This window comes from Diabrotica virgifera, chromosome 1 (genome assembly GCF_917563875.1).
Source record: "Diabrotica virgifera virgifera chromosome 1, PGI_DIABVI_V3a".
Classification (NCBI taxonomy): Eukaryota; Metazoa; Arthropoda; class Insecta; order Coleoptera; family Chrysomelidae; genus Diabrotica; species Diabrotica virgifera.
This window is the reverse complement of record NC_065443.1, coordinates 180,262,878-180,288,424: the sequence shown is the minus strand read 5'-3', so window position 1 is coordinate 180,288,424 and position 25,547 is coordinate 180,262,878. Positions and strand designations below refer to the sequence as shown.

At 31.1% G+C, this 25,547-nt stretch overlaps 1 protein-coding gene and 2 long non-coding RNA genes across 3 annotated transcripts in view; 2 read left to right on the top strand and 1 right to left on the bottom strand.

The window, feature by feature from the left end:
• Positions 1-1,964, bottom strand: part of LOC126878929 (beta-catenin-like protein 1) — a 249,890-nt gene extending 247,926 nt beyond the window's left edge. The window contains exons 1-2 of the mRNA XM_050641810.1: positions 1,671-1,964; positions 1,386-1,592 (exon numbers count right to left, since the gene is read on the bottom strand). Of these exons, the coding sequence (XP_050497767.1) occupies positions 1,386-1,592; positions 1,671-1,700 (237 nt within the window). The 5' untranslated portion in view covers positions 1,701-1,964. The remainder of the gene's footprint in view (positions 1-1,385; positions 1,593-1,670) is intronic.
• Positions 1,965-14,078: 12,114 nt separating this feature from the next.
• LOC126878937 (uncharacterized) lies at positions 14,079-17,309 on the top strand. The gene is made up of 2 exons (XR_007695889.1): positions 14,079-14,859; positions 17,033-17,309. It is a non-coding gene; the product is annotated as an uncharacterized LOC126878937 (long non-coding RNA).
• A 3,017-nt stretch (positions 17,310-20,326) lies between these two features.
• LOC126878935 (uncharacterized) lies at positions 20,327-24,118 on the top strand. The gene is made up of 2 exons (XR_007695888.1): positions 20,327-21,545; positions 23,837-24,118. It is a non-coding gene; the product is annotated as an uncharacterized LOC126878935 (long non-coding RNA).
• Positions 24,119-25,547: the final 1,429 nt, after the last annotated feature.

Here is a 25,547-nt window from a genome sequence, read left to right as displayed (position 1 = left end):
TATTTTAAGTACTTGCGAATTATTTCTTCCATACTAAATGTACATCCTTGTTTTACAACACACTACAACACTGTTTCGCTCTAAAACAAATGACCGACCATTTTGGACATGAAAGAAGAGGGGATGAGTTTAGTTTTAATGTTTCTAACAAAAAGCATAGTTTAGTCTTGACGATAACCAAATTGAATCAGTTAAGAGCTTTTGGTTTTAATATACGCTGTGAGCTCGTACGTAGAGGGGATATTTATAAATTCATGAGCGCCAGTAGTGACAAGTCTGTACACATTTACCGGAAATTTGACATAAATGTCAATGTGATTAATTTAAAATTAAAATTAAAAACAATAATTATAAAAAATATTAGTTGATCAAAGCTGTGGTATATATTTTTACCTTAAATATACTTACGTTTTAAATACTGAATTTGCGTTTTTTCATGTTCTGTAATATGTAATTATAAATTAATCTTGGCGCCATCTACATGATAATTGTGAAAGTATCCCGAAGTAAGAAATTAATATTTCATCAATAAAACGTCAAAATGATTAGCAAAATCTTAAAAAAATCTATTACAATTTAATTAATTTTTAGCGTTGTAAATATTAAGCGATAACAATTAAATAATAAATTTAAAAATTACCGGTGAAAGTTGAATTAGTAACCGTTAGGAGCGACACCAGCGAAGCTCAGAGCGTATAGCCTATTAATTGCTTTTAAGTAAGCAACTTTAAAGAAAACTAAAAAATAGTTTTAAGGCATATGTTTTACTGACATAATAGTCTTGAGATCAAGTAGTTTTAATAATAGGTTTTATTAGTCACATTAGGAGAATCTTTAAAACTGCAATAAAACTAAAAGGTAACAAACTAGAATCTAATAAAACCAAACAGTCCGGAAGTTCTTCATAAAACTGATTAGTTTTAAAGTGAACTGAGAATAAACCATTTTAAAACTACAATAAGACAAATTATCTATTTAGATTAATTAGTCTTATTTGATACTCTTATTAGATACTTTAAAACTAGTAATAAATGCTTAACAATTTTAAAGCTCTGGCAGTATATCTACAAGGTAACTTTAAAACCATTATCTTCTTATTTACCATTATAAAACCTTTATAAACCTTAAATAAAACTAAAATGTTTTTATTGTGCTACTTGGGTTATCTTCAGGAATGTTATTATTACAAACAATAAAAAGCAAGTATATTATAAATGAATACACAATAAAACTATTTAGAATGTATACCACAAAGGAAAAAATCCGTTTTTTCGCTCTCCTGAAAAACGTTACATTTACTCGTAGGTGGTATTGGAATGTAGGTAGCAATATATTTTTTTGTAATGGGGGTAATCCCGTATATAAATAAATAAATTAACAATTACCTGAGTTTGTTCTGTTTCAACAAACTTAAGAATTTCTGCTCTCTCTTCTTCACTTATGTGATCCAATGGTTGTGTTGATGGTGTAGGAGATATAGGTCTAGCCATTCTACTAGCTTTAGCTCTGGCTAATCTTCTCATCTTTCTGGTTCTTTCGGCCTCATCTTCCTCCTCGTCAACTTGTACTGGTCGTTTTAGAGCTTGAGGAGGCTAAAAAATATATAATAAGTATCTTGTAATGAAGCTTCTTAAAATTTATGATTTAACATAAATTTATATAAACATTACCTTATAGTCCAAAAGTTCTTCTACATCCATTTTTGCGACTTTTTAAATAATAAATAAGCAAGAAATGATCAGTAACCTCTCAAACAAATTGTAAAATTAGGTCACAGAATAAATAACCATACAGAAGCGAAACTGACTGTCGTTTCCATTGATTGTGTGGGAACCGAAATATTTGACCTTGAGCCCTAGTTACAGAATGGAACTTGATGTTCTAAGGAATACACCAATTCAAATGATGTGATATTTTTGACAAGTAGTTATTAATTAATTTTGAAATATAAAATTTAACTATAAAATATAAATAAACTAAATATAAAATAAAACATATATAAATATAAAATTTAACTAAAAACAAATGTCACTGTCAGTCTAAAAGTGAGGTTATACCAGTTACGTTGACACATGAGCATGAAATTTATGTTACCATTTTGGGCCTGAGTTTCGCTTCTGTATGGTTAGTTATTCTGTGATTAGGTTAAAAACAATTAGAGGCAGGGTTGCCAACGACCGAACCTCGTTTTCTACTAGATTTAAGGCGGCTGCACAATTGACCGGGAACGGGAACGAGAACGGAAACGGGAACGAGAACGGAAACGGGAACGAGAACGGAAACTGAAAGCATCAGCAGATTCACAATAGGGAACTTGCATAAATTTTTAAATTCGAAAAAAATGTTATAAATCACAACAGAACATAATTTAAAGCATGTATCAAAGATAAAAAAAGTTTTGTTTGTCTTTCGTTTGGCCCCTAAAGACGATTAAAAATTCAAATTAAAACAGGTGGTCCAAAACGCATAGTGACGTCATATAGTTGTGCATGTACATTCTGCACCAACAAAGTAAACAAAATTGTATATAATTTTAAATTAGACACTATAAACGTCAGTAGAAAATACAGTTAAGGATCCCCCAAACCAACGCGAAACTTTCGCAGCCGCAACCTACGCGGAATCGCGGCGAATCGATAGACACGGCGGATTATGAACGTGTTCAGACCACTTTGCGCGGAATCCGCAACGGTCGCGGCAGAACAGCGTTCCTTTCATGAAACGCTGCATGCACGGTTTTTTCCGCTACCGTTGTAGTTTCGCGTGTTTTAAAATGGTTGCTACAGAAAAACTCATTGAAATTGTTAAACAATATCCTATAATATATGATTTAACGGACGAAGATTATAAAAATATAAGAAAAAAAGGTAAAGTCTGGAATATTATAGGGTCAGAATTAGGAGAAAATGATAAGTTTTCATTATACATATATTATAATATTATTATTAATTTGCTTGCATAGAGATTACGCCCACTTAACAATTTGGTCATTTTTGATGTCTTGTATTTCCTAAACCTGTTGGCCGATTTAAAAATATAATTTGTTCATATTTGTATGGCGAACAGTCGCGTCAGGTTCCGCGCCAATGTGGGAAAGCCTTGTCCGCTACCGTTTCGCCTGCGAATGTTCCGCAACGAAAAATTCGCGTCGCAAAAGTTTCGCGTCGGTTTGGGGGATCCTTTATGTAACGTCACAAGCGTTTTTGATCGTTTGAACTATTTTACATTGGCTAAGGGTTCTTCTAAACCAAGGCCAGAAAACAGAAAAAAATATATAGATTTTAAATTATCTTCTAGTTATTATGAGGTTTTACCGCGTGAAAGTTTGGAAATATTATTTTTAAAGGAAACTGAATAATATTATTGAATAAATATACCTTTTATAAAGGATTTTATGTGTTTGAATAATATTACGTAATAAAAAAATGTGTAAGTTCCCTCATAGGTTTGGCATTCGTTTTGACACTGACACTAAATATATTTGATAATTTCTATTTCTGATATATTTGAGTGTTTTTAAGATATATTTTTTAAAATGACCGAAGAGGGTTTTTGTAAAGGGCAGTCTGATAACTTACCTATAGTTGATATGTGTATGGTGGCTACATATTTTCAAAAGAGTGAAAATTTTTCCGTCGGAGAAGTTCGGGGAGTTAAAGCAGATAAGTAAGTACATATATTATGTATATTATACTCCCATTATACCTACTAATTTTATACTGTGATTTTATTCTGATTATTATTCTCATAAGTATTTAACGATAAAGGCTAATTTTCACAGATCCGATATCCGAAGACACGAAATACGAAATTTTTTCGTACGATTATATTTGATGGTGCCGTGGCAGTTAGTAGGCATTCGCATCGGGTAAAATTTTTTGGAAAATATGAAAATATACATTGTTTTAAGCTATTTTCCCGAAAAAAATTTGCGGATTACTCATTCATTTAAATAAAAATCAACTTTAAAAATTGGTTTTTTCCATACATAACCTTACTAATTTCAGACATATTTTCCCCAAATAGAAGTGTATATTTTATATTTGTAGGTACTGACCTTTTATTTATATCTTATTAATCCATATTAGTGCGGTATAATTCATTATTTTTATTAGAATACTGGATTATATTGAAAATATTATAATCCAACAAAATTTTGAATTCTCTCTGTCAACATTTTTGCAATCAAGTAATCAAATTCACAACACAAAATCACAAAATGTTTATGACATTTAGATCGACATTCGACAACGACTGTGCTAGGTTGCCAATTTTTATCGTAAGGTTTTCTGTTTTAAATATTGATGTAATTTAAATAAATCAAAATATCTTTGGAATTTGAAAATTTGTCAAAACAAGATTAGTTGTCATTCATGTTTAGTATCGAAAAATGGATGTAACTTCTTATTTTGATATTAATAATATCACACAAAAAAGCGATTTAGAATTAATCCAACATTTGCAAAGTGTTTGATTAATTAAAAAACAGTTTAAGTGCAAAGAAAGACAGTGTCGCCGTTTATGTATGGTGAGGTCAATGGAGAGATACAAATTAAACTATGTTTATTAGGGTGGGTTGTGGTTGCGCGCAGCGGTCAAATACCTCCTGCGGTTCTCTCACTCTATTACCCGTAAGTTAGGTTTGGACCGAAGGGTTAGGTCTTCCTCCTTTCTGACCGCTGCGCGCAATTGCAGTCTGCCCGTTTATTAATTGTAAACTGCCATTTATTATGTAAACTGCCATTACCATTTGCCAGCTGCCAATGTCAACAAAAAAAGAAGAAAATGTCATTGTCAGCTGTCAATGTCAAAAAAAAAAGAAAAAAAATATCACTGTCGGCTGTCAATGTCAACAAAAAAAAAGAAGAAACTATCATTACCATTTGTCAGCTGTCAATGTCAACAAAAAAAAAGAAGAAAATGTCATTGTCAGCTGTCAATGTTAACAAAAAAGAAAAAAATGTCATTGTCAGCTGTCAATGTCAACAAAAAAGAAGAAAATGTCAATGTCAACAAAAAAAGAAGAAACTGTCATTACCATTTGTCAGCTGTCAATGTCAACAAAAAACGAAGAAACTGTCATTACCATTTGTCAGTTGTCGATGTCAACAAAAAACGAAGAAACTGCCATTACCATTTGTCAGCTATCAATGACAACAAAAAAAGAAGAAAATGTCATTGTCAGCTGTCAATGTCAACAAAAAAAACTGTCATTGTCAGCTGTCAGTGTTAACAAAAGAATGTCATTGTCAATGTCGACAAAAAAAAGAAGAAACTGTCATTACCATTTGTCAGCTGTCAATGTCAACAAAAAAACGAAAGAACTGCCATTACCATTTGTCAGCTGTCAATGTCAACAAAAAAAGAAGAAAATGCCATTGTCAGATGTCAATGTCAACAAAAAAAACTGTCATTGCCAGCTGTCAATGTCAACAAAAAAAGAAGAAAATGTCACTGTCAGCTGTCAATGTCAACAAAAAAAAAAGAATAAACTATCATTACATTTTGTCAGCTGTCAATGTCAACAAAAAAAGAAGAAAATGTCATTGTCAGCTGTCAATGTTAACAAAAAAATAAGAAAATGTCATTGTCAGCTGTCAATTTGTAACAAAACATTAAACGCCAACAAAGTTGAAGAAAACTGTATTGTTAAATTTGAATTGTTTAATTACTACATAGTAGGTGGCACTAACAATAAATATAAAAATTATGTCACACTTTAAAAATCCCTAGATTTCAAAGATAAATCGAGAAAAATCCCTCCTGTACCGATGCCCGTACGGTCCAGGTTTGGTTAGGTTAGGTCCATTTCCCCACAAAAATGCGTCAAAATTTGTTACTTGTAAAACTAAAATTTTTTATAGATTTGGCAACATCCAGCAACGTCACATGTAATTATCAATATGGCGGTCTAAAAAAGTGTATAAAATCCAATTTTCAAAGTCTTTTATTATGAAAACTAATGGATAATCCGCAAAATTTTTTTTTGAGAATAGCTTAAAATAATGTATATTTTCGTATTTTCCAAAAAATTTCTCTCATAGCGGATGCCTACTAACGGCCACGGCACCCAAATGTTTGCTGTTGGATATTGAACAGTGACAGATAGATAGTTTTATTTCGATTTTATTCTTATTATTGTTTGGATCATCATGGATTCGTCAAATTATCTGTTTGAAGAGGATAAAAATGTGAGTTATTGTTAGAAGTACCATCACATCCACTTATAATTAACTGTTTTTAATGGGAAATAAGCCACAATTTTACTAAAAAATAAAATCATTTTTTTATTAAAATTGTGGCTTATTTCTCATTAAAAATAGTTAATTACAAAAATGCCACAAGAAAATAGTTTCAGAACAACATCCATTTATAATTACGATTTTGTTGTTCCATTTCAATATATCAAAAACATAAACACTTCACAAACGTAAGGTTATCAAGACGTTCAAGATATGTTCAAGATAGAATGTCAACAGTGTCAAAATTCATCCGATTTTCGTGCAAAAGTTAAAATAATTTTAACTTCTTCCGATGACTTTTTAATTTCGTACGAATACCCAACTGTCACTTTTTAGCCAATGAAATTCTCTGAAATTTCTATCGTATCATCGTACCGTCGGACATCGGATCTGTGAAAATCCACCTTAAAAGTGATCAAAAAATGTCATTACAATATAAATATTTTCCCATATTTCGCGACGATGCTGTGGCCAAATACCCAAGTAGGTGGAGGCCAATAAACTAAAGAAGAAGAAGAAGAATATACTTACATATAAGGTCTGGGCCCTGATTCTAATTCATTTCGACAGTCGCAATTTCATTTCGACACCGCCATGACAGCCGCAGAATATAGCGATTCTTATTCATTTCGATATTAGTTACAACTGGGGATATTAACCTTATCATGTTGAGACTGCTCAGAATTTGGGTTGGCGCTCCCGTTTATTGGAACTTGTTGATAGTCTGGGAAAATTATCGAAAAAATGCCATTTTTGGGACAAATTATTTACCAGCTATTTTATTGCTAAAATCGAATCTTAAGATTGCATATACAGTGCGTCCATAAAGTAACGCATAAATTCATTATTTCGTAAACCAGCGACATTAATGAAAAATCCTGAAACGGGCCGATTTTTATTTTTAGATTCAGATTTTTTGGCATATATATCATACTAGTGACGTCATCCATCTGGGCGCGATGACGTAATCGATGATTTTTTTAAATGAGAATGGTCATGTGATAGCTCATTTGAAAGGGTATTCAATTCTCTATTCACTAATATAAACATTTACCTAATTATTTATACAAGGTGTTCAAAGAACATTTTTTTAATTAAAATAATTGAAACAAAAAGAAGAATGTACGTAATTTATTTAATTCAAAATACGTTTTACTGTTGTCAGAAAACAGGAAAAAAATGTTTATTTGAGAAATAAATATTGTTTTTTGCTTAAATTCAATGTTAAAGCTGCCACCCACCTGTCGCTTGGCAGTTTGAACATTTCGTTTAAGCGAAAATCAATGTTTATTTGTCAAATAAAATTTTTTTCTGTTTACTGACAGTAGTAAAATGTATTTTGAATTAAATAATTACATTATATTCTTCTTTTTGTCTCACTTATTTTAATTAAAAAATGTTTTTTGAACACACTGTATAAATAATTATGTTAATGTTTATATTCTTGGATAGAGAATTGAATACCCTTTTAAATGAGCTATCATATGACCCGTATTCTCATTTAAAAAAATCATCGATTACGTCATCACGCCCAGATGGATGACTTCACTAGTATGATATATATGCCAAAACCGTAATTTAAAAATAAAAATCGACGTGTTTCGGGAATTTTCCTTAAAGTAACCAGTTTACGAAATAACGAATTTATGCGTTACTTTATTAGTAATATGGGGTATGGCAAGTCCGCAGAAAGTGTGTTATTTTATTTATAAACAAATTAGCACTTCTAAATCTTCTTTATTTTTCAATTAGTGGTCTGTAACTCCTAAAATTTTTCCTTTGAGCCAAAAACACTCAAATAAAAATTCACCGTAATTTAGTTCTGCACAAAGTTATTTTTTTTTCCGATTTCCTTCAACAAAAATTTTACTCAGAAAATCCGAGTTTTCCCAAAAAATCTGCAATTTTCAATTAAAATTTTAGGGAAGTACCTAATTATTTATCAATAATTAAATAATTGATGACATGAAAGATTTATTATAGTAGATTATACAGAGGGGCTAAATTATGGAATAAATTCATTTCTTTAAAACGGACGATTTTGGAGCAAAATCCCGAAAGAGGTCGATTTTTATTTTTAAATTACAATTTTTTGGCATATATTTCTTACTAGTGACGTCATTCATCTGAGCGTGATGACGTAATCGATAATTTTGTTAATGGGAATAGGGGTCGTGTGGTAGGTCATTTGAAAGGGCGTTCAATTCTCTATTCAGTAATATAAACATTATTATCATTAGGTATTTATACAGGGTTGCCAAAAAAAATTTTTGAATTAAATTAATTGGCGCAAAAAGAAGAATGTATGTAATTTATTTAACTCAAAATACATTGTACTGCTGTCAGAAAATAGAAGAAAAGGTTTATTTCACAAATAAGCATTTCTTTTCGCTTAAATTAAAACACAAACAGCCTCCCTCCTACCTATTGGCAGTTTGAACATTTAATTTAAGCTAAAAGCAATGTTTATTTGCAAAATAAACATTTTTTTCTATTTTCTGACAGCAATAGAATGTATTTTGAGTTAAATAAATTACATGCATTCTTCTTCTTGCGTCAATTAATTTAATTCAAAAATTTTTTTGGCCTCCCTGTATAAATAATGATATTAATGTTTATAATACTGAATAGAGAATTGAACGCCTTTGTAAATGAGCTACAACACGAACCCCTATTCCTATTTAAAAAAATAATCGATTACGTCATCACGCTCGGATGGATGACGTAACTAGTTTGAAATATATGCCAAGAAATTTAATTTAAAAATAAAAATCGACCTGTTTCGGGATTTTTCTCTAAAATCGTCCATTTTAGAGAAAATTAATTTATTCCATAATTTAGCCCCTCTCTCAGGAGCGTCATTTCAAATTTTGTTTGGGGGGGCAAGCACTATATATACAATACATTATATATGAGGTTATGATGAATATTGATGTATTTTTTGTAAATTTCAGTCATTTTTTAGGGCCAGGGGGGGGGGCAAATGCCCCCCCCTGGACGCCCAAATGACGCCCCTGCCCTCTCTGTATATCAGGAGACCGGCGACAATCTAACCAATAGTTTAGCAATAATTAAAATGTTAATTAAAAAATTTCGGTCGAAATAATAATCAGAAAGATTATGATACACCAGAATAACTATGATTTTCGTATAAAAAAGCACTATACCTATTCAACGTACCTTACAGGATTGAAATTGGACCATTTGAGCGGTCTCAGGAATGTTATAAAGAAACAATTTTTTGGCTTATAAACAAATAGAACCCCTCAGAAAATATTAGATTTAATTAAATTAAGTTAACGCTGTTGAAAAGGGCACGGCTTCTGTGTCCTTTTCGAAGAAAAACAAATTGAATTGCGAGGAGTGATTCCAGGTATAACCGGTCAAATTTGACCGGCATTTGCGACAGAGTTATAAACAACAGGATTTTAATCTGTGAACCATTAGATACCTTTTAATTCCGGTCCTCTTTGTACATACAAATTTTCATATCTTCAAGACACTTATAACAAAAAAGATTTATGTCACTGTCACCAAATTATTTAATTATTGATAAATAATTACTTCCCTCAAATTTTAGTTGAAAATTAAAGATTTTGTTTGGAAAACCCGAATTTTCCGAGGAAAATTTCCGTCGAAGGAAATTGGAATAAATTATCAATGTGCAGAATTAAATTACTGTCAATTTTTATGTGAGTGTTTTGGTTTCAAGTTAAAATTTTCGGAGTTATAGAGCAATAATAAAAAAAAAGATTTCGGAGCGCTAATTTGTTTATAAACAAAATAGCACACTTTCTGTGGACTTTGCACAGCTATATTACTAATATAGGAAATCTTAAGATTTGATTTCAGCATGTCCAGCAATAAAATAGCTGGTAATTAATTTTTCTTGTTTTTTACTAATTTTCCCAGATTATTACCTTACATCTTTCATTGAGTTGATGATTCATGTTGTGGACATTCTCAATTATTATATTTCTAATTTAATACTATTCTATCTAATTCCTCAAAACAAGCAAATTTCAATTAAACCCAGCTATATTATAATACCTTTTGCTTTAGTTTTCCTTGCAAGAAATAAACAAAACACATCTAAACTAAACCTAACCTCGCTTTTGGCCATTCATTCATCTCCGTGTCAAATAACTTCGACAGTCGAAATTATATCAACACCCTTTTTAAAGACGAGCCGTTAAATACCGCTATGAATTCCACGATTTTATTGGTTAGAACTACCCACGTGATATCTGTGTTCGTATTGGTCAGAGAATTAAGCAATAAAGACAAATGACAATCAGCTGTTAGACATCATTATGTGATGGAATTTTTATTTTGATGTAAATAAATATTATTACTGATAATTTGTATAAGCAAAATTATTGTACTGCACCTACAGTGACTCACAGCTTCAATTCTGAAATGATACAGTCGTTACTCAATAAAACTAGCTTGTGTCAGTGACCCAATATAAGAAAAAAAAAATTACATACTGACAGTAAGTTGCTAACTAAAGTCCTCTAAAATAGCAAAGCTATGTTTTGGGTTTCAAATATACCATACTTAAATAACAATAGTTCTTTAATTATTTTGTGTACGATTTTGATATCAGCTAAAATGATGTAAACTTTTAAAGGAGAATATTAATAAAGAAAACAAAACTCCTTGTTGCTTATTTCTTTGGCTGATAAAAGATTTATTTCTTGCAGTTCAGCTATGTAGGTAGATTATTCTTTTGTAATATCCGTTTAATTGTTTTAGGGTTACCTATTTTTCCAAACTGTGTTTCCACCTCATCTCTCAATTTTGGTGCACTTTTTTGGGATTATTTGCTATTTCTCTGACAATACATCTTAGCTATTAGGACTTTGCAGACGACTGCTCTGAAAAGTTCATTTGATGTTCATCCGTACCATTCTCTCAAGTTGCGCAGCCAAGATATTCTGCATCTCCCTATGTTTCCTTTTCCTTGAATCTTTCCCTGCATAATGAGTTGGAGCAAGTTGTTTTGGCACATACATGGCAACATTTTTCATACGAATTTCTAGTTACATACACATACAATCTATCTTTTTATGTCATAAGGCCAAACCCAGTTATACCAGGAAATTGGCTCAGGCCATAGCATTATTCTCTACATATAAAAACTTAGGAAAGTGTGTCCTTTTAGGTGACACAATAGATCGAACACAACGAGCCATGTGTATCTTTTTTAGTACACAGTGTTGAGGACAGTGTATATCTAAAAGGATACACTGGCGCTGAGGGTGTTAATTATTGCATATTTGAAACCCAAAACATAGCTTATGCTATTTTAGAAGACTCATACTAACTTACCTACCTTCAGTATGTAAGTTTTTTCTAATAAATATTGAGCGACTGACACAAGCTAGCTTTATTGAGTAGTGACTGCATCATTTAAGCTGTGAGCCCCTGTATATGTTTATCAGTCATGGCCTAGCTACACGTTAAAATTGTTTCGTTATCCTTTCCTGCGTTGCTTTCTTCAGCATGCACACTGATTTTTGTACAGCAGCTTTTGTAGCCAATAGTTACTCTTGTTTGTTTTCTAGATTTTTCCTAATCAGGACTTGATTTCTTTTTGGTTTGTTACTAACTCCCTTCTACAATAGAGAGTTTGGGGCTTATTATTCGCTAAAGTGTTGGAATGCTTGTGGGTTTTGATATATGTACCTACTACCACAACTCTCAATACAAACTTTGATCAAACTGATAGTGTGACGACTAGATTTTTATAATTTGAACAAACTGCAGTTGTGACGTCACTTCCTGAGTTTGCTCAAACTGTTTGATCAAATTATTTGATAGTGAAACCACGACTTTAAGGATTTAAGTAACATCAATTTAATTTGCAATAAAAAAGATCATGAAGATTTGACGATGCTTGTAAATACATACACCCGATTTAGATAATTTAAGTGACAGCAATGTTTAGATTGTTTTGTCAAATATACACATGCAACAAAAAATTTAATAAAAATTTGCATAAAAAAATTGAAGTGTTTTAAAGGTTTCAATATGTAAAAACATTGAACCACAGAAACGGTTTTTCTCCACAAAGGAACAAAAATCTTAGCAACATATTAATAAGTGATACGTTTAAAAATCCAAATGTAAATGAAATTTCAGACTTTTTAAAAGGACACTAGACACAACATGCCCTATACTTCACAAAATGCCGAAGAAAATCATAATTATTATATAATATAACATATAATTTCCCCTAAATTACTTTTCCCCATATCCAGTACCTATATTAACTTTTATGTAAATTATCTCTTTTTAATTTTCATGCATTTATAATTTAATTTATAAGATATATTCTAGTACTGCCGTGTTTGTATTGAACAACTGAAATAAATTAAAAGAATATTATAACTATACAATAATTGTTTATATTTTTTATGAGATAAAAAGAAATATTTTATGAGACTAGGTAGAGTCTAGAAAGAAGACTAGTAGAAACGAATAAATAGTGTTTTTTAATCAATACCGTTTTTCAATATACATATTGATTTTCTACCACACTTTTATTTCTATCATAAAAATTGTCAAAGATAAACAAGAAATTAATATTTATCCATCATCCTCAGTTAGCTGACTTGTTTTCTTGAAACGACACTTTGCATACAATATTGGTATTTAAATATCCCGCTCTGTCATTCTTAATCATTTGACCAATACGAACACATATATCACGTGAGTAGTTCTAACCAATGAAATCTTGGAATTCATAGCGGTATTTAACGCTTCGTTTTTTTTAAAGTCGCTATTAATTTCGATAGTCGCTATTTCATGACGTCACTTCGTTAGTTCAACTAAAATCCACAAGGCTCGCACAATCGCATTTCAACCGTCGCCATATTGAAAGCGACTTGTTTAGTGTCGAAATTTGATTTAGAATCAGGGCCTGGATTCCGTGCACTGTAGATATCTACATGTCGCTTTCTATTGGTGTCAATTTTCGTAAAAATATTTGAATTTTAGCTTTAATTGAATTATTTTCTAGTTTTGCTAGGTTATACTCTAATTGATGCTGAAGTGAGACTTAGTAAAACAAGAAAATATTTGTATTAAAACTAAAAATTCAAATATATTGACATTAATAGAAAGCGATATGCGCAGTGTCAATATATTTTAATTTTTAGTTTTAATTCAAATATTTTCTTGTTTTACTAAGTCTCACTTCAGCATCAATTAGCGTATAACCTAGCAAAACTAGAAAATAATTCAATTAAAGCTAAAATTCAAATATTTTTACGAAAATTGACATCGATAGAAAGCGACATGTAGATATCTACAGTGCACGGAATCCTGGCCCAGGGCCCTGTTCCTTTGTTTTTTAGTGTTACACTTTTGAGTGTAAGTGTACGAAATTCTATGGACATTTGAGTGTAAAATGACAGCGGATGTGACAGCGGCTCATGACAGCGGACAGTATTAAGGCTAATTTTCACAGATCCGATATCCGAAGACACGAAATACGAAATTTTTTCGTACGATTATATTTGATTGTCGTATCCGAAATTTTTTGACATTTGTGTAATATGTCAGATTATTCCATGGATTGATATTTGATACAAATGTTTGCTGTTGGATATTGAACAGGAACAGATAGATAGTTTTATTTCGATTTTATTCTTATTATTGTTTGGATCATCATGGATTCGTCAAATTATCTGTTTGAAGAGGATAAAAATGTGAGTTATTGTTAGAAGTACCATCACATCCATTTATAATTAACTGTTTTTAATGGGAAATAAGCCACAATTTTACTAAAAAATAAAATCTTTTATTTTTATTAAAATTGTGGCTTATTTCTCATTAAAAATAGTTAATTACAAAAATGCCACAAGAAAATAGTTTCAGAACAACATCCATTTATAATTACGATTTTGTTGTTCCATTTCAATATATCAAAAACATAAACACTTCACAAAAGTGGTTAAAGTTCAAGACGTTCAAGATAGAATGTCAACAGTGTCAAAATTCATCCGATTTTCGTGCAAAAGTTAAAATAATTTTAACTTCTTCCGATGACTTTTTAATTTCGTACGAAAACCCAACTGTCACTTTTCAGCCAATGAAATGCTCTGAAATTTCTATCGTATCATCGTACCGTCGGATATCGGATCTGTGAAAATCCACCTTTAAACGAAAATTATCGGTGTGCCAATCAAGCAAAGGGACAAGGAACTTCCGAATATGGCCTAACTGGGGGCACATAACATAACATAACCTAATCCTAATATTTACATTTGTAAAGAATATCCTGTTTGTTTTTATTGTCGATTGTGCAGCGAAATTGTGTGCAGCAAATCAAATATAAAGTAGTTTATCGCCTACAGAACTGAATTAGTCCATAGCAGTTATCAGTTTTTCTTTCTTGGGAAGCTTATACATGTAACTTGTATTGTTGTAAATTGTGGGAGTAGGGCAGACAGGGAAAAGTCTTATTTTGTACTGTTCCCAAGGCTCCCCATGCAATACATTTAAATGAATTATCCAAACAAAGCCGGGGACAATGGATAAAAGCCACAAGAAGAACAGATATAAGGGAACTAAAATTAAAATATGAAAAGTAAACATTTTATAAGTGGTAAGTTTAATGTAATTCAATTAATAAGGATTTTAAATGTCTACAATAATAATAAAGATGTGATAATTCAAGCTTAATTATTAGGAAAGCCAGCCATGTTTCACTTCCATGAAGCAGAGAAGGGAGGTATATAATATACTGTCCCTTTTGTCTTCTCACTAATTTCTCTTTTGCTAATGAAACCTGTAGTGAGGGAGTGATATAATCGTGATGTTTTAGCAATTCTGTTGTTCATTTTTTTTGCATTTTTTGTCTATTATAGTTTATAAATATTCAAAATCATTCATATGTTCTACTAAATTTCCGTCTAGGTTTATATGGATTTCTCTCAGTGTCTTGGAAATAAGTAAAGTTTTAGTCTTTGCTAATTTTATTTTCATTCCTTTGTCTGCAAGTTCTCTCATCTATAAATTTAGGTTGCTTTGTAAAGATTTCTCTGAACTTGGTATCAATGCAATGTCATCTGCAGATACACATTTACTCAGAGTTATACTTTTTAATCAATGGTAACCTAAATCTAATTTTCGGGACTCTACTGCATTTTTTTTATTGGTTCATTCATATATATAATATAATGAATAGCAGTGAGCTTAAAACTCCACCTTGCCTTACTCCTTGTGTATTAGCAAATTTGTTTGATTCACAGTTTAATGCTCGCACAATGTTCCAGTACATAAATTTTACTTGCATCAATTAGTTCTCCTCCAACATCGAACAGTTCAAGCCCTTTCCAAATGTGATGTCCGGGTACCTTGTCAAAGGCTTTTTCCATTGTCTTATAGTAAAGATATGATCTTGGACACTGTGCCCGGTCAGAAACCTTTTTGTGCATCGTCTAGTTGATGTTCCACTTTCTTTCTCAGTCTCATCTCCAGTGTTCATTCATAAATCTTAGCCAGTACACTTAGCATGAAAATACCTCGATAATTTGAACATTACTTTTTTACCTCCCTTCTTTACCAGAAGAGCCATTACTGCTGTTGCCCAATCTTCTGGGATGCGTTTCTGTTTCCAAATTGTTATCAGTAATTTGTGTAAGTAGTGTAATGCAGATTCCCCCATATATTTCAACAATCGTGTTTTGATATTATCTATTCCTGCCACTACCATTTTTCATTTTTGCAATGGCTTCCGTTAATTCTTCCATTGTTATTTCATTACTCAACTCTTTGGAATATTTACTCCATCTATTAACTATATCTTGTGGTTGGGTAAGTGTTTCTCCATTTTATTTTTTTTTTATTTGCACGACAGTACTACCTGATTTACCTCTCATTTTTTCAGACCTTAATAGAACAATTTTTGGTTTGTCCTACTACTGTCTTGCTCCATCTTTTCTCCAAATCTCTCCCACTGTTCCAATTTAGCTTTTTTAACTTTTTCTTTCACAAGCTTCCTTGCTTATTAACTGTTATTTTCTAGATAAGCTCTCCATGGTACTTTCTTTTCTTTCACAGCTATTTTTATCTCTTCGCTCCACCAACTAGTCCTTTTTTTTTGACTACTTTTATTCAATAAAAATATTAAAATACTCTTGTGATAGTGAAGAGACAGTTTATGTTTCCTTTCGATCCAGAGGCGATACACAATCTCCAGACAGTTGTTTCTGCCTTACGGCGTCCCCAGTGGAGCTGCCTGCACACCTCTGAATCAAAACGAAATCAAATTGTCTATTTAAGTGGAATTTCAAAAATAGTTATCTACTATTAGGATGCTTCAGCGATATCTCTTAAAGAAAAGAGAAAAGTCCCAGATACAAAATTCACTATTAAAATAGTAAATAATTATTTAAATCTGAAACTTTTCTTATTGGAACCCCTTTCTGGTACATCCTTAATCTCTTTTTGACTTTTACAATTTCGGACTTTGAATTATCTTTCTGATCTTTTTTCTAGATTAATGAAAGCAGAATGTAACTGTATACTGCAGAGTCCTTTTCCCTTTCTTTATTCATCATCTCTTATCTTATAAATTGTAAAAGTCAGAGATTAAGGATGTTACCAGAAAGAAGTTCCAATAAGAAAAGTGTCAGATATAAATAATTATTTACTATTTTTATTTTAATAGTGAATTTTATATCTGGGACTTTTCTTTATTCTTGTGATACTTTCCACATTTTTATGATTTTTTTATGGTACACAATGTAGAATTTTTATTTATGTCTTTGTTTTAGGAACAACCACCAGATATTTAAAAGGTATAAAAAGAAGAAACTGCTGGAATTTCAAAACAAATGTGTTTGACTAGTAAAGATTTGGATAAATAACAGGAGTTATTTCATGTTAATTCTTATTAATTATACACTTAAATATGTTTTTAGTCTCAGGAAGATTTTATATTTGATTATTTTTGAATAAACATTATTATTATTATTACCTTAATTTCCATTAAATAAATTAACTGTAATCAATAAAGTAATCGTTTAATTGTTAATAAATTATCAAGTATGATTCCCAAATATTTTATTTGTTTGACACCTTCTATGGGCTGATTGTGAGATTATAGTTAAGGTACCAAGGGTATTATAAGGATAATAACACTTGAGGTCAATGGTGTATATACCGAGGGCCTTTGGCCTGAGGGATATAAGTAGGGCGTTATTTTTCAATATTTATTTTGAAAAATAATGCCCTAGCTAGGGTATTAAATTCAAATAACTAGTTAAATACTGTCGAGTTGACACAATTACGTTACAACTGTTGCTGGTAAATGTACTTATTTAAAAACTAATTAATTCAAAATTCCTTAAATTTTTTTGCCTATAAAGAATAATTTAGTCAGACATTAAATGTTGAAGGCACCACGGGTATTAAAGATAATATCGCTTTCAGTGAATGTTTATCCCTTTAGACCCTTTTAACCCTTAAGATTGCTATCTAAAAAAATACCAAGAAACTTTACAGAATCAACGATACTGATCTGGCTGTTATTAACACATTCACAGACACACTTTAGATGTAGACACATCTTATGGAGTAAGTGGCTTCATATGCAGTTGTGTCTGTGAATGTGTTAAGAGGTAAAGATTGACGAGCTCCTGTATAGGATAATGCTACTGTTTTATGTTAAAAAAAGGTAAATTAGAATCGGACCAGGTTTTTATCATGAGTAGATCAGAAGGTATAGTAGCAATATTTGAGTTGCTCCAAGTAATACTGGTATCATCAGCAAAAAGAAAATTTTTTCCATTAATTTTTAAACTAGGGATGTCATTAATAAACGTAAGGAAAAGTAGAGGACCTGATACTGAACCTTGTGGTTTGTAGAGGACCCCACATACAATATTTTGGAGACTAAAGTCTGTATTATTTGCTCTAACCAGTTGTTTCCAACTATCCAAGTAAGATTGAAACCAATTCAAAGAAATTCTTCGAATTTCATATAAATTTAGTTATTTTTATCAAAATTTCATGATTTACACAATCAAAAGCTTTGGCATAGTCACAAAAAACAGTGGCAGTGTGAAGATTATTGCTCAGTGCTTGATAAACCTCATGTAGTACAGAAAACATGGCATCAGCAGTACATTTATTATTTAAAAAGCCGAACTTTTGTAATAAAATGTTGTTTTCAACAAGAAAGGACATAAGTCATGCTTTTATGAGTCTCTCAATAATTTTGGAGTACCGGTAGTAATGCAATAGGTATATACTTGCAGGAATTAGATTTTTCACCATCCTTATGAAGAGGAATAGTGATAGCTGTCTTTAGGTACTCTGGAAATTTACCTTTCTCAAAAGAATCATTAATTGGCGAGATGAGGACACAAGGATCTACAGATCGAGCGAGTCTCGTAAATTGCACGGCTTCGAGCCACGCTTCACACAACCATATTTGCGTACTTGTGTTTTGGGTTGTGTGGTCATGCTCTGGTCGATTGGAGTTATAATTTACCAAATTTAAATATAATTGTTTCTACTGATTCATAATATGTATACTATAATATAATATATTGAAGTTTTTAAATATTGCTAATATTATTAAAGTTTTTAACATTGTATTTTAATATACTTTGTTTTATTAATAATAATATTACCTAAGTATTGCACCTTGTTCAAAAAAAGTTCAAGATAAATACCGCGGTTTTTTCATATGAAAATGCAAAGAAAAAATATACAATTTGCAGAGTATGTAAATGCTTGTTTTTTGATAAAACAATACAAATTGTATGTAGGTAGGTAGAGTAGCAAAGCATTGAGTAGTTATAGCAAAAGTAGCTACGCCATCTGAGACATAATAAGGATGAAATTAGTTTTATATTTTCTTTTCTCATGGAGCATGCATGATGGAGAGTTTTTTAAAATATGTAACAAAGCATGTTGTTTTGTTATCTATGTTGCAAATATGTTGTTTTTTTTCAAATTACAAAATATGTTGTTTTCAATACAAGTACCTAATTGTTGTTATTATTTACTGAGCATTTAGAATTTTGACTAACGCTCGATTTCATAATAAAGTTAAAGTGTGTGTTACCTTAAAAAAAGCAATTGTTACAGTTAAAGAAAACTTTAAATTTAAAGTCCACTTTAACTTTATTAATATAAAATCGAGCGTAAGAAATTTTATAAACTTTGGAAAATAGCATTTCAAAAAAAGTACTGTAAGTATGCTGTATTTTTAATTTTTTCTCAAAAAATAAAACAAAACTCATTTTAAAACATATATTAAATTATAAACACAACACTAAATAAATAATTTTTCTCAACGGTTAAAAACCACACTTAAAAGTTTTAGAAATTCACACCCCAGAATCAAGTTACTCAAATTTTCAAACACCTCACCTGACACAGTGTCTCAAGTACAATTGCACGAAGCTGTTGATGTTATATTTTTACTCACATTAACAAAGTATTCATTTAGATTTCCAGGGTCTGAAAGGAAAAATGTTTAAGCTGGGTGAATTTTATTTCGAAGATCGTTTATTATGGACTAAGTTTCTTTTGCAACACTTTTAGAGCTTCTCAGACAATTTTGATAGTACGATTTTTTAGCTGATTTTATAAGTTTTAAATAGGTTTTCCTATACTTGCTGATATATTCAGTGACAGAGCCATTGGAAAGTAAATTTCTTGATGTAGAGTAGTGAACGCATATTCATGGCTGATATGCGGATACCGGATACCTTTAGTAGTCCAGGGCCCAGGATTTGCGATGTTTTGGCTTAATTGTAATTAAAGGAAATGCTTTGTTGAACTTAAGGACATAAAGCATATTAAAAAAATCACTGAAAAGTGATAATTTTAAAATTACAGGAAAGTGCCACTCGGAGGTTAAGCAAAATTAAATTAAAACTTGTAGCTACTTTAGTTTTTTCAATTTATAAATCTAGTTTAAATTAAACTAAAAAGAAATATATCTTTTTTGTAAACAAACACATTTAACGGCTAAACAGCTGGCTCCGGTTGGATGATACTGCGCAGGACGAGTGTAATATCAGACACGGTTAAACACAGTATAGGTAATAGGTATTTAGTCCATTCCGAAGTTGTAGTTTGTTTTGACATTTCCTTTTTATTTAACCTAACCTATGTTTTGTGTTTTATTGTGTTGTATACAAGGAGTTGTATATTGAAATTGAATTGATTCTTGTTTCATTGAATATAGAGGAGTTGTTCTGTTGCAAGTTGTTCTAGTTTTGTTGTTTTAAAATCTGCGAAAAACTATTTATAGATAATGGTGAACTTAAACAAGAAATGGACATGCAGTTTGCTGATTACTTAATTGTGTACTCACAACACATAGGTACAGGCATTATGCAAATACATACCATTTAGAGGATACTTCATTCAAATTGGAGGACTCTGCGATATTGGGCTTCCTTAATAGTTTACCAGACGTAGACACTGTCTTTTTCTTGGTAGAAAATGACACCTGTTTCACCCTTTCTGAATTTTCTCAAGTCTCATATTTGGATCAACGTGAAATTTGTTGGCTTTCACAGCTTTAATTTGATTAACGGCTGTCATTAAAATATCTTCACTGTTGCATTTTTGACCTAATGCAATTACTTACAGTGCTGAGCAGATAGTATCTCATGTAATTTCTATCTATCCCTCGGTTTTTGATGTGTGCGTAGGTGCTGAAGACTCCAGTTCTTCCCAAATATCACTGCTTGGAACTTATTTATTTAGTGTGACTCATGTAATACAAAGGTAGTGAATGTGCTGGCAAATATTTGATTGAATTAAAGATTTGATTGAATTTAATTTAATAAAATAATCAAGGCAAGTACATGAGTAGGAATGGTAGCATATTTTACATAGTATGTAGCTGACAAGATAACATACATTAAACAGTTTCTCTGTAACAGTACATATTTTTGAGTTTGTTTTATTTTTAATTATCCATTTTTTAAATTCATCATTTCCTTCCACACTTTCAATATCAAATTTATAATTTGTGGCTACAATTAATGGCAGTCAATCAATCAGTCCTTTTTCCTGAAAGCCACAAAAATGTTGACAAAATTAAATCAAAACATATTTACAAACCTTTTGTTATCTGAATTAGTCTTTCCACTTGTTTATCTCGAGTGTAGTGTGTCAAATTATGCATGCTTTTATCTAGTTGTTTCACCTTTTTATAATACTGTGCATACTCTCCAAGTACATATTTGTATTTGTTAGTAATTCCTTTCTATAACAGTAGAACCCCGACTTAGTATTCAAACTATAATTTTTACTCAGGTACTCATAAAATTTAACAGTACCAGAATCATTCTCCAGTTGGAAAATTCAACAAATCTTTTTAAACGTTGTTAACTTCTAAAGTACTTTGTATAAATTTCAAGCACTTGTATACATACTTCCATTCTTTTTTCAACTACAGAAATTTTTGTTAGATTAGTTTTCCAGGCACAATCAATGTGCCAGGAACAAAATAATCGATTAGACACAGCTGTCACATTATCACTGCTGTCCATCCGTTATAAAAAGTTTCCATTATATCTCTCATAAACATATCTGTAGTGATATTATTAGGTAGAAATTGTAGTATTCATTCTATTTGAAATCATGTATGTCACAGCAACGCCTTCACCAATATTAGTTCCATAGGTACCATCAATACAAACAATTTTTTTTGCAAATGTCATGACAGCATAACGTTGTACATATATCATTCATAATGATAATGCAGAAATCTGAGCAATCTAAATTATGCTGACTATCCTCAGAGCCTTGAGGTCTGTAGTATAATACACTGGCTACACACTACGTTTTGCCTGAGACCATGTCTGCAGAGACTCATTTGCGCAGGTAAGAGCAGCAAGACGGTATCACATGTAAGCCTCCAAGCGCCGCCTGTACTCTCGTCAACATGCTGAAGATTTTACCTGTGCAGTTTTACTTGAAGTGTGGTCATCAGAAGTTCAGTCCGGCAAAAGTTTCAAGGTGGACAGTCGAAATGAGTGATATTAGAAGCATTGCAAACCTATTCTTAATTGAAGAGTTGTACAAATTTTTGAGCTGGCATGCATTATGGAAGGTGAAAAGTAGAGAATGAAGCATACACTTTAATGATTGAAAAATTAAAAGAGGCAATATTTTATTTTTATATTTTTAGTTCATTCTAAAATAGAGAATTCTTTTAAATCATATAAATTTCTTTTACCATTTTAGTATTTAATTTTCCAATATTGGGGTACTACTGCCAAAAAAAATTTATATACTTATAATAATAGAATATAATAATTAATCAACTTATGTATTTCTGCTAAGTTCTGACACTGTTTTCTTGTGGCATATTTAATGTAGTATTATGTTCATATGGGATTGAGCCACTGTTGTAGGTGTAAAGAAAATTGCATTTCTTAATTTACTACTGATTGGTGTTTCAATTTCCACTCCGGAAGTCTTTCTACTCTCTACAAAAATTTAAGCAGAATTTTGGGCATGGATGCCAAATTTTTGTCGAAATAAAAGATGCTAATCGAATTTCTAACTGTCTAAGAAATTTCCTGCTATTTCTATTGTTGACACTTGACACACATATTTGTTGCATATTTGCGTTTGTGGAATAATCATATCTACCTGAAAAGGTATTTTGTAAGTTTCTATCAATTAAAAACCATGATTAATTTAAAAAAATTTCTTTATTAAACTATATCTACGTTCACAATATTTAGAACTTGAATTAAATTCTATAATTAAACTATATTATGAATTACACCATGGCTATTTTGTCATGGTACACTACCTTCATTATTGAAATACCATAAAAAAAGTTTATCCTTAGTTTGCTTGGCGTCTCTGGAAATACTTATATAATGTTATCTCTGCATATCAATGAGATTAGAATCTTCTGTTCTTAAACCATTCCTATTGTCAACGTCTAAGCTTCCAATGGGAGTATAGGTTGAAGCATATTTAATTCTCAAAAAGTTATGGAGTACACAATATGTCATGACAATGATATATACAGTTTTTAGATTTAAATTAATAGTGGTATGGAAAATTCAAAATCTGTTAGCTAAAATACCAAAGGCATTTTCTACAACTCGCCTTGTCCTTGACAGGCGGTAATTGAATATTTTGCGTTCATTTGTTAATTCTCTTTGATTAAACGGTTTTAAGAAATGTGGAGCTAAGGCAAAAGCTTCAACACCAATAAACACGTCACTAAGCATTTTATCTGAACCACTGAGGCGATCAAAGACTGGAATTTATAATGTATTTTCTTTTAATTTATTGTAAAATATTGTTTGCTCTATAACACCTCCATCACAAATTCTCCCATTCACGCCAAATTCGTATATTATGAACTCATAATTAGCATTTATAACTGCCATCAAAACCATACTATGAAATCCTTTATAGTTATAAAAATAGGAACCTTGCCCATTTGGTAGAATACTCTGCATATATTTGCCGTCAACGGCACCGAAGCAATGGGGAAAGTTCAATCTTGCTTCAAATTCCTTTGCTATATGTTTCCATTATTCTTGTGGCTTTGGAATCTAACAAAAATATTTTTTTAGGATTTCTCTGACACAGTTTCCAGTACAGAACTGCCACAGGAATCTCCAGTGGAGTTGCAACCGCTCTCACGGACGTCCACAAATCAAGTTACAAAACTGTTACATGACTCTATTGGAGTTGCAACCGCAATTGGATAAAAGTGAAATTCGAATAATGCCAGAAAGACTATAACCGTCCAAAGTGATAGTGTGAAATTAAAATCAAATGATTACGTATAAATCATATTTATAATAATTATAAATAGTAGCTGTATTTTTTAAATAAACAGATTTGATAAGTTATATTATTTTTCTACAGTTGGTATGTTTTAATAAATATATTTTAAGACTACTGACAGTATTGTTGGTACTTTGGATCTTTTATTTATAGTAGAGGATCCAATATAATGTCGATCTGCACCGATCTGTTTAATAATGGATTAAAATTATTGGATATGTAATTTAGTATGGTAACAATTATAAAAAACAAGGGGTGCCCGATATAATTTTGTTCTGACTATAATTAACATGCATACATAATCGAAAACCTCTTATACCCGAAGGTGTCGAGGTGTACAAGCTCTCTTAAATTTTTTTCTACAAATGTACACCACTCTTTTCTGTCTCTAGCTAGTTCCTTCGGCTCACTCTATGTCTTCCCTCTTTCTTTGAGAATCTTGCTTATCCTATTGTTCCATGTTTTTCTTGGTCGTCCTGTACAGTGTATGCCAGTAGTACAGTCTCATTTACGCATTCAGTATTATTTTCTGTCATCCATGGTTGAAATTTAGCATATTCCTTGTCATAGATACGTTTATTTGGTAATAGATTCTCAGTCGCTTTATTGGCTTTTTTTCAGAAATATCGAATTTCTCTTGCATTCTGACTTTTTTGACAATTCTGAGTTTTTTGACAATTTCACATAGAAAAACTTTGTTTATGTTAATACCAAATTGCTAACCAACATCACTTTTCTACCAACAGTACTAAATACCTGCTGCGATACAGTATTTCTTCTAATTTATTATATTATAAAATTAAAACTTTAACTGACGCAATGAACCGCTATGACATAAAATTTTATATTCACCACATGCATAATTATGTAATTTATAAGCTTGTCGCCCTTAGGGTATAAACATCTATTTAATGCCCTTGATACATAAATAACTGTTTAATATATAAAAAAAGTAATTTTTTAATTATTCATTAATTATAGTCAAAACAAAATTATATCGGGCACCCTTTTTTTATAATTTGTAAACATACTAAATTACATCAAATAATTTTAATCCATTAAACAGATCGGTGCAGATGGACCTTACATCATATCTCATTAGACTATTAAAAGGCTATTAGATTAAATTAGAGGAATTAGGGATGGTGCCAAAAGAATGTGCAGATAAAATTCGATTACGAAAACGTCAAGAATTACAGAAAATTGGATGCATATGCAGTAGTCATATAATATTAAAAGTAAATAATGTCACAAATGAGGTTTCTATGACATTTCAAAACACATTATTATGGCGTGTTTTGGGCATGATATAGTGTTGAAACATATAGACCATTAGCACTAAAAACATAGGAATAAATCGACTTTTAAATACAGCACCTAGAGACTTTAAACTTTTCGTGTCTAGAGACTTAAACATGTCTATGGTCACGTCACCTTCTGGATGCACTACCTGGTGCCCAAGATCACTGCTAAGACATGTTGTCTTCTGGAGTG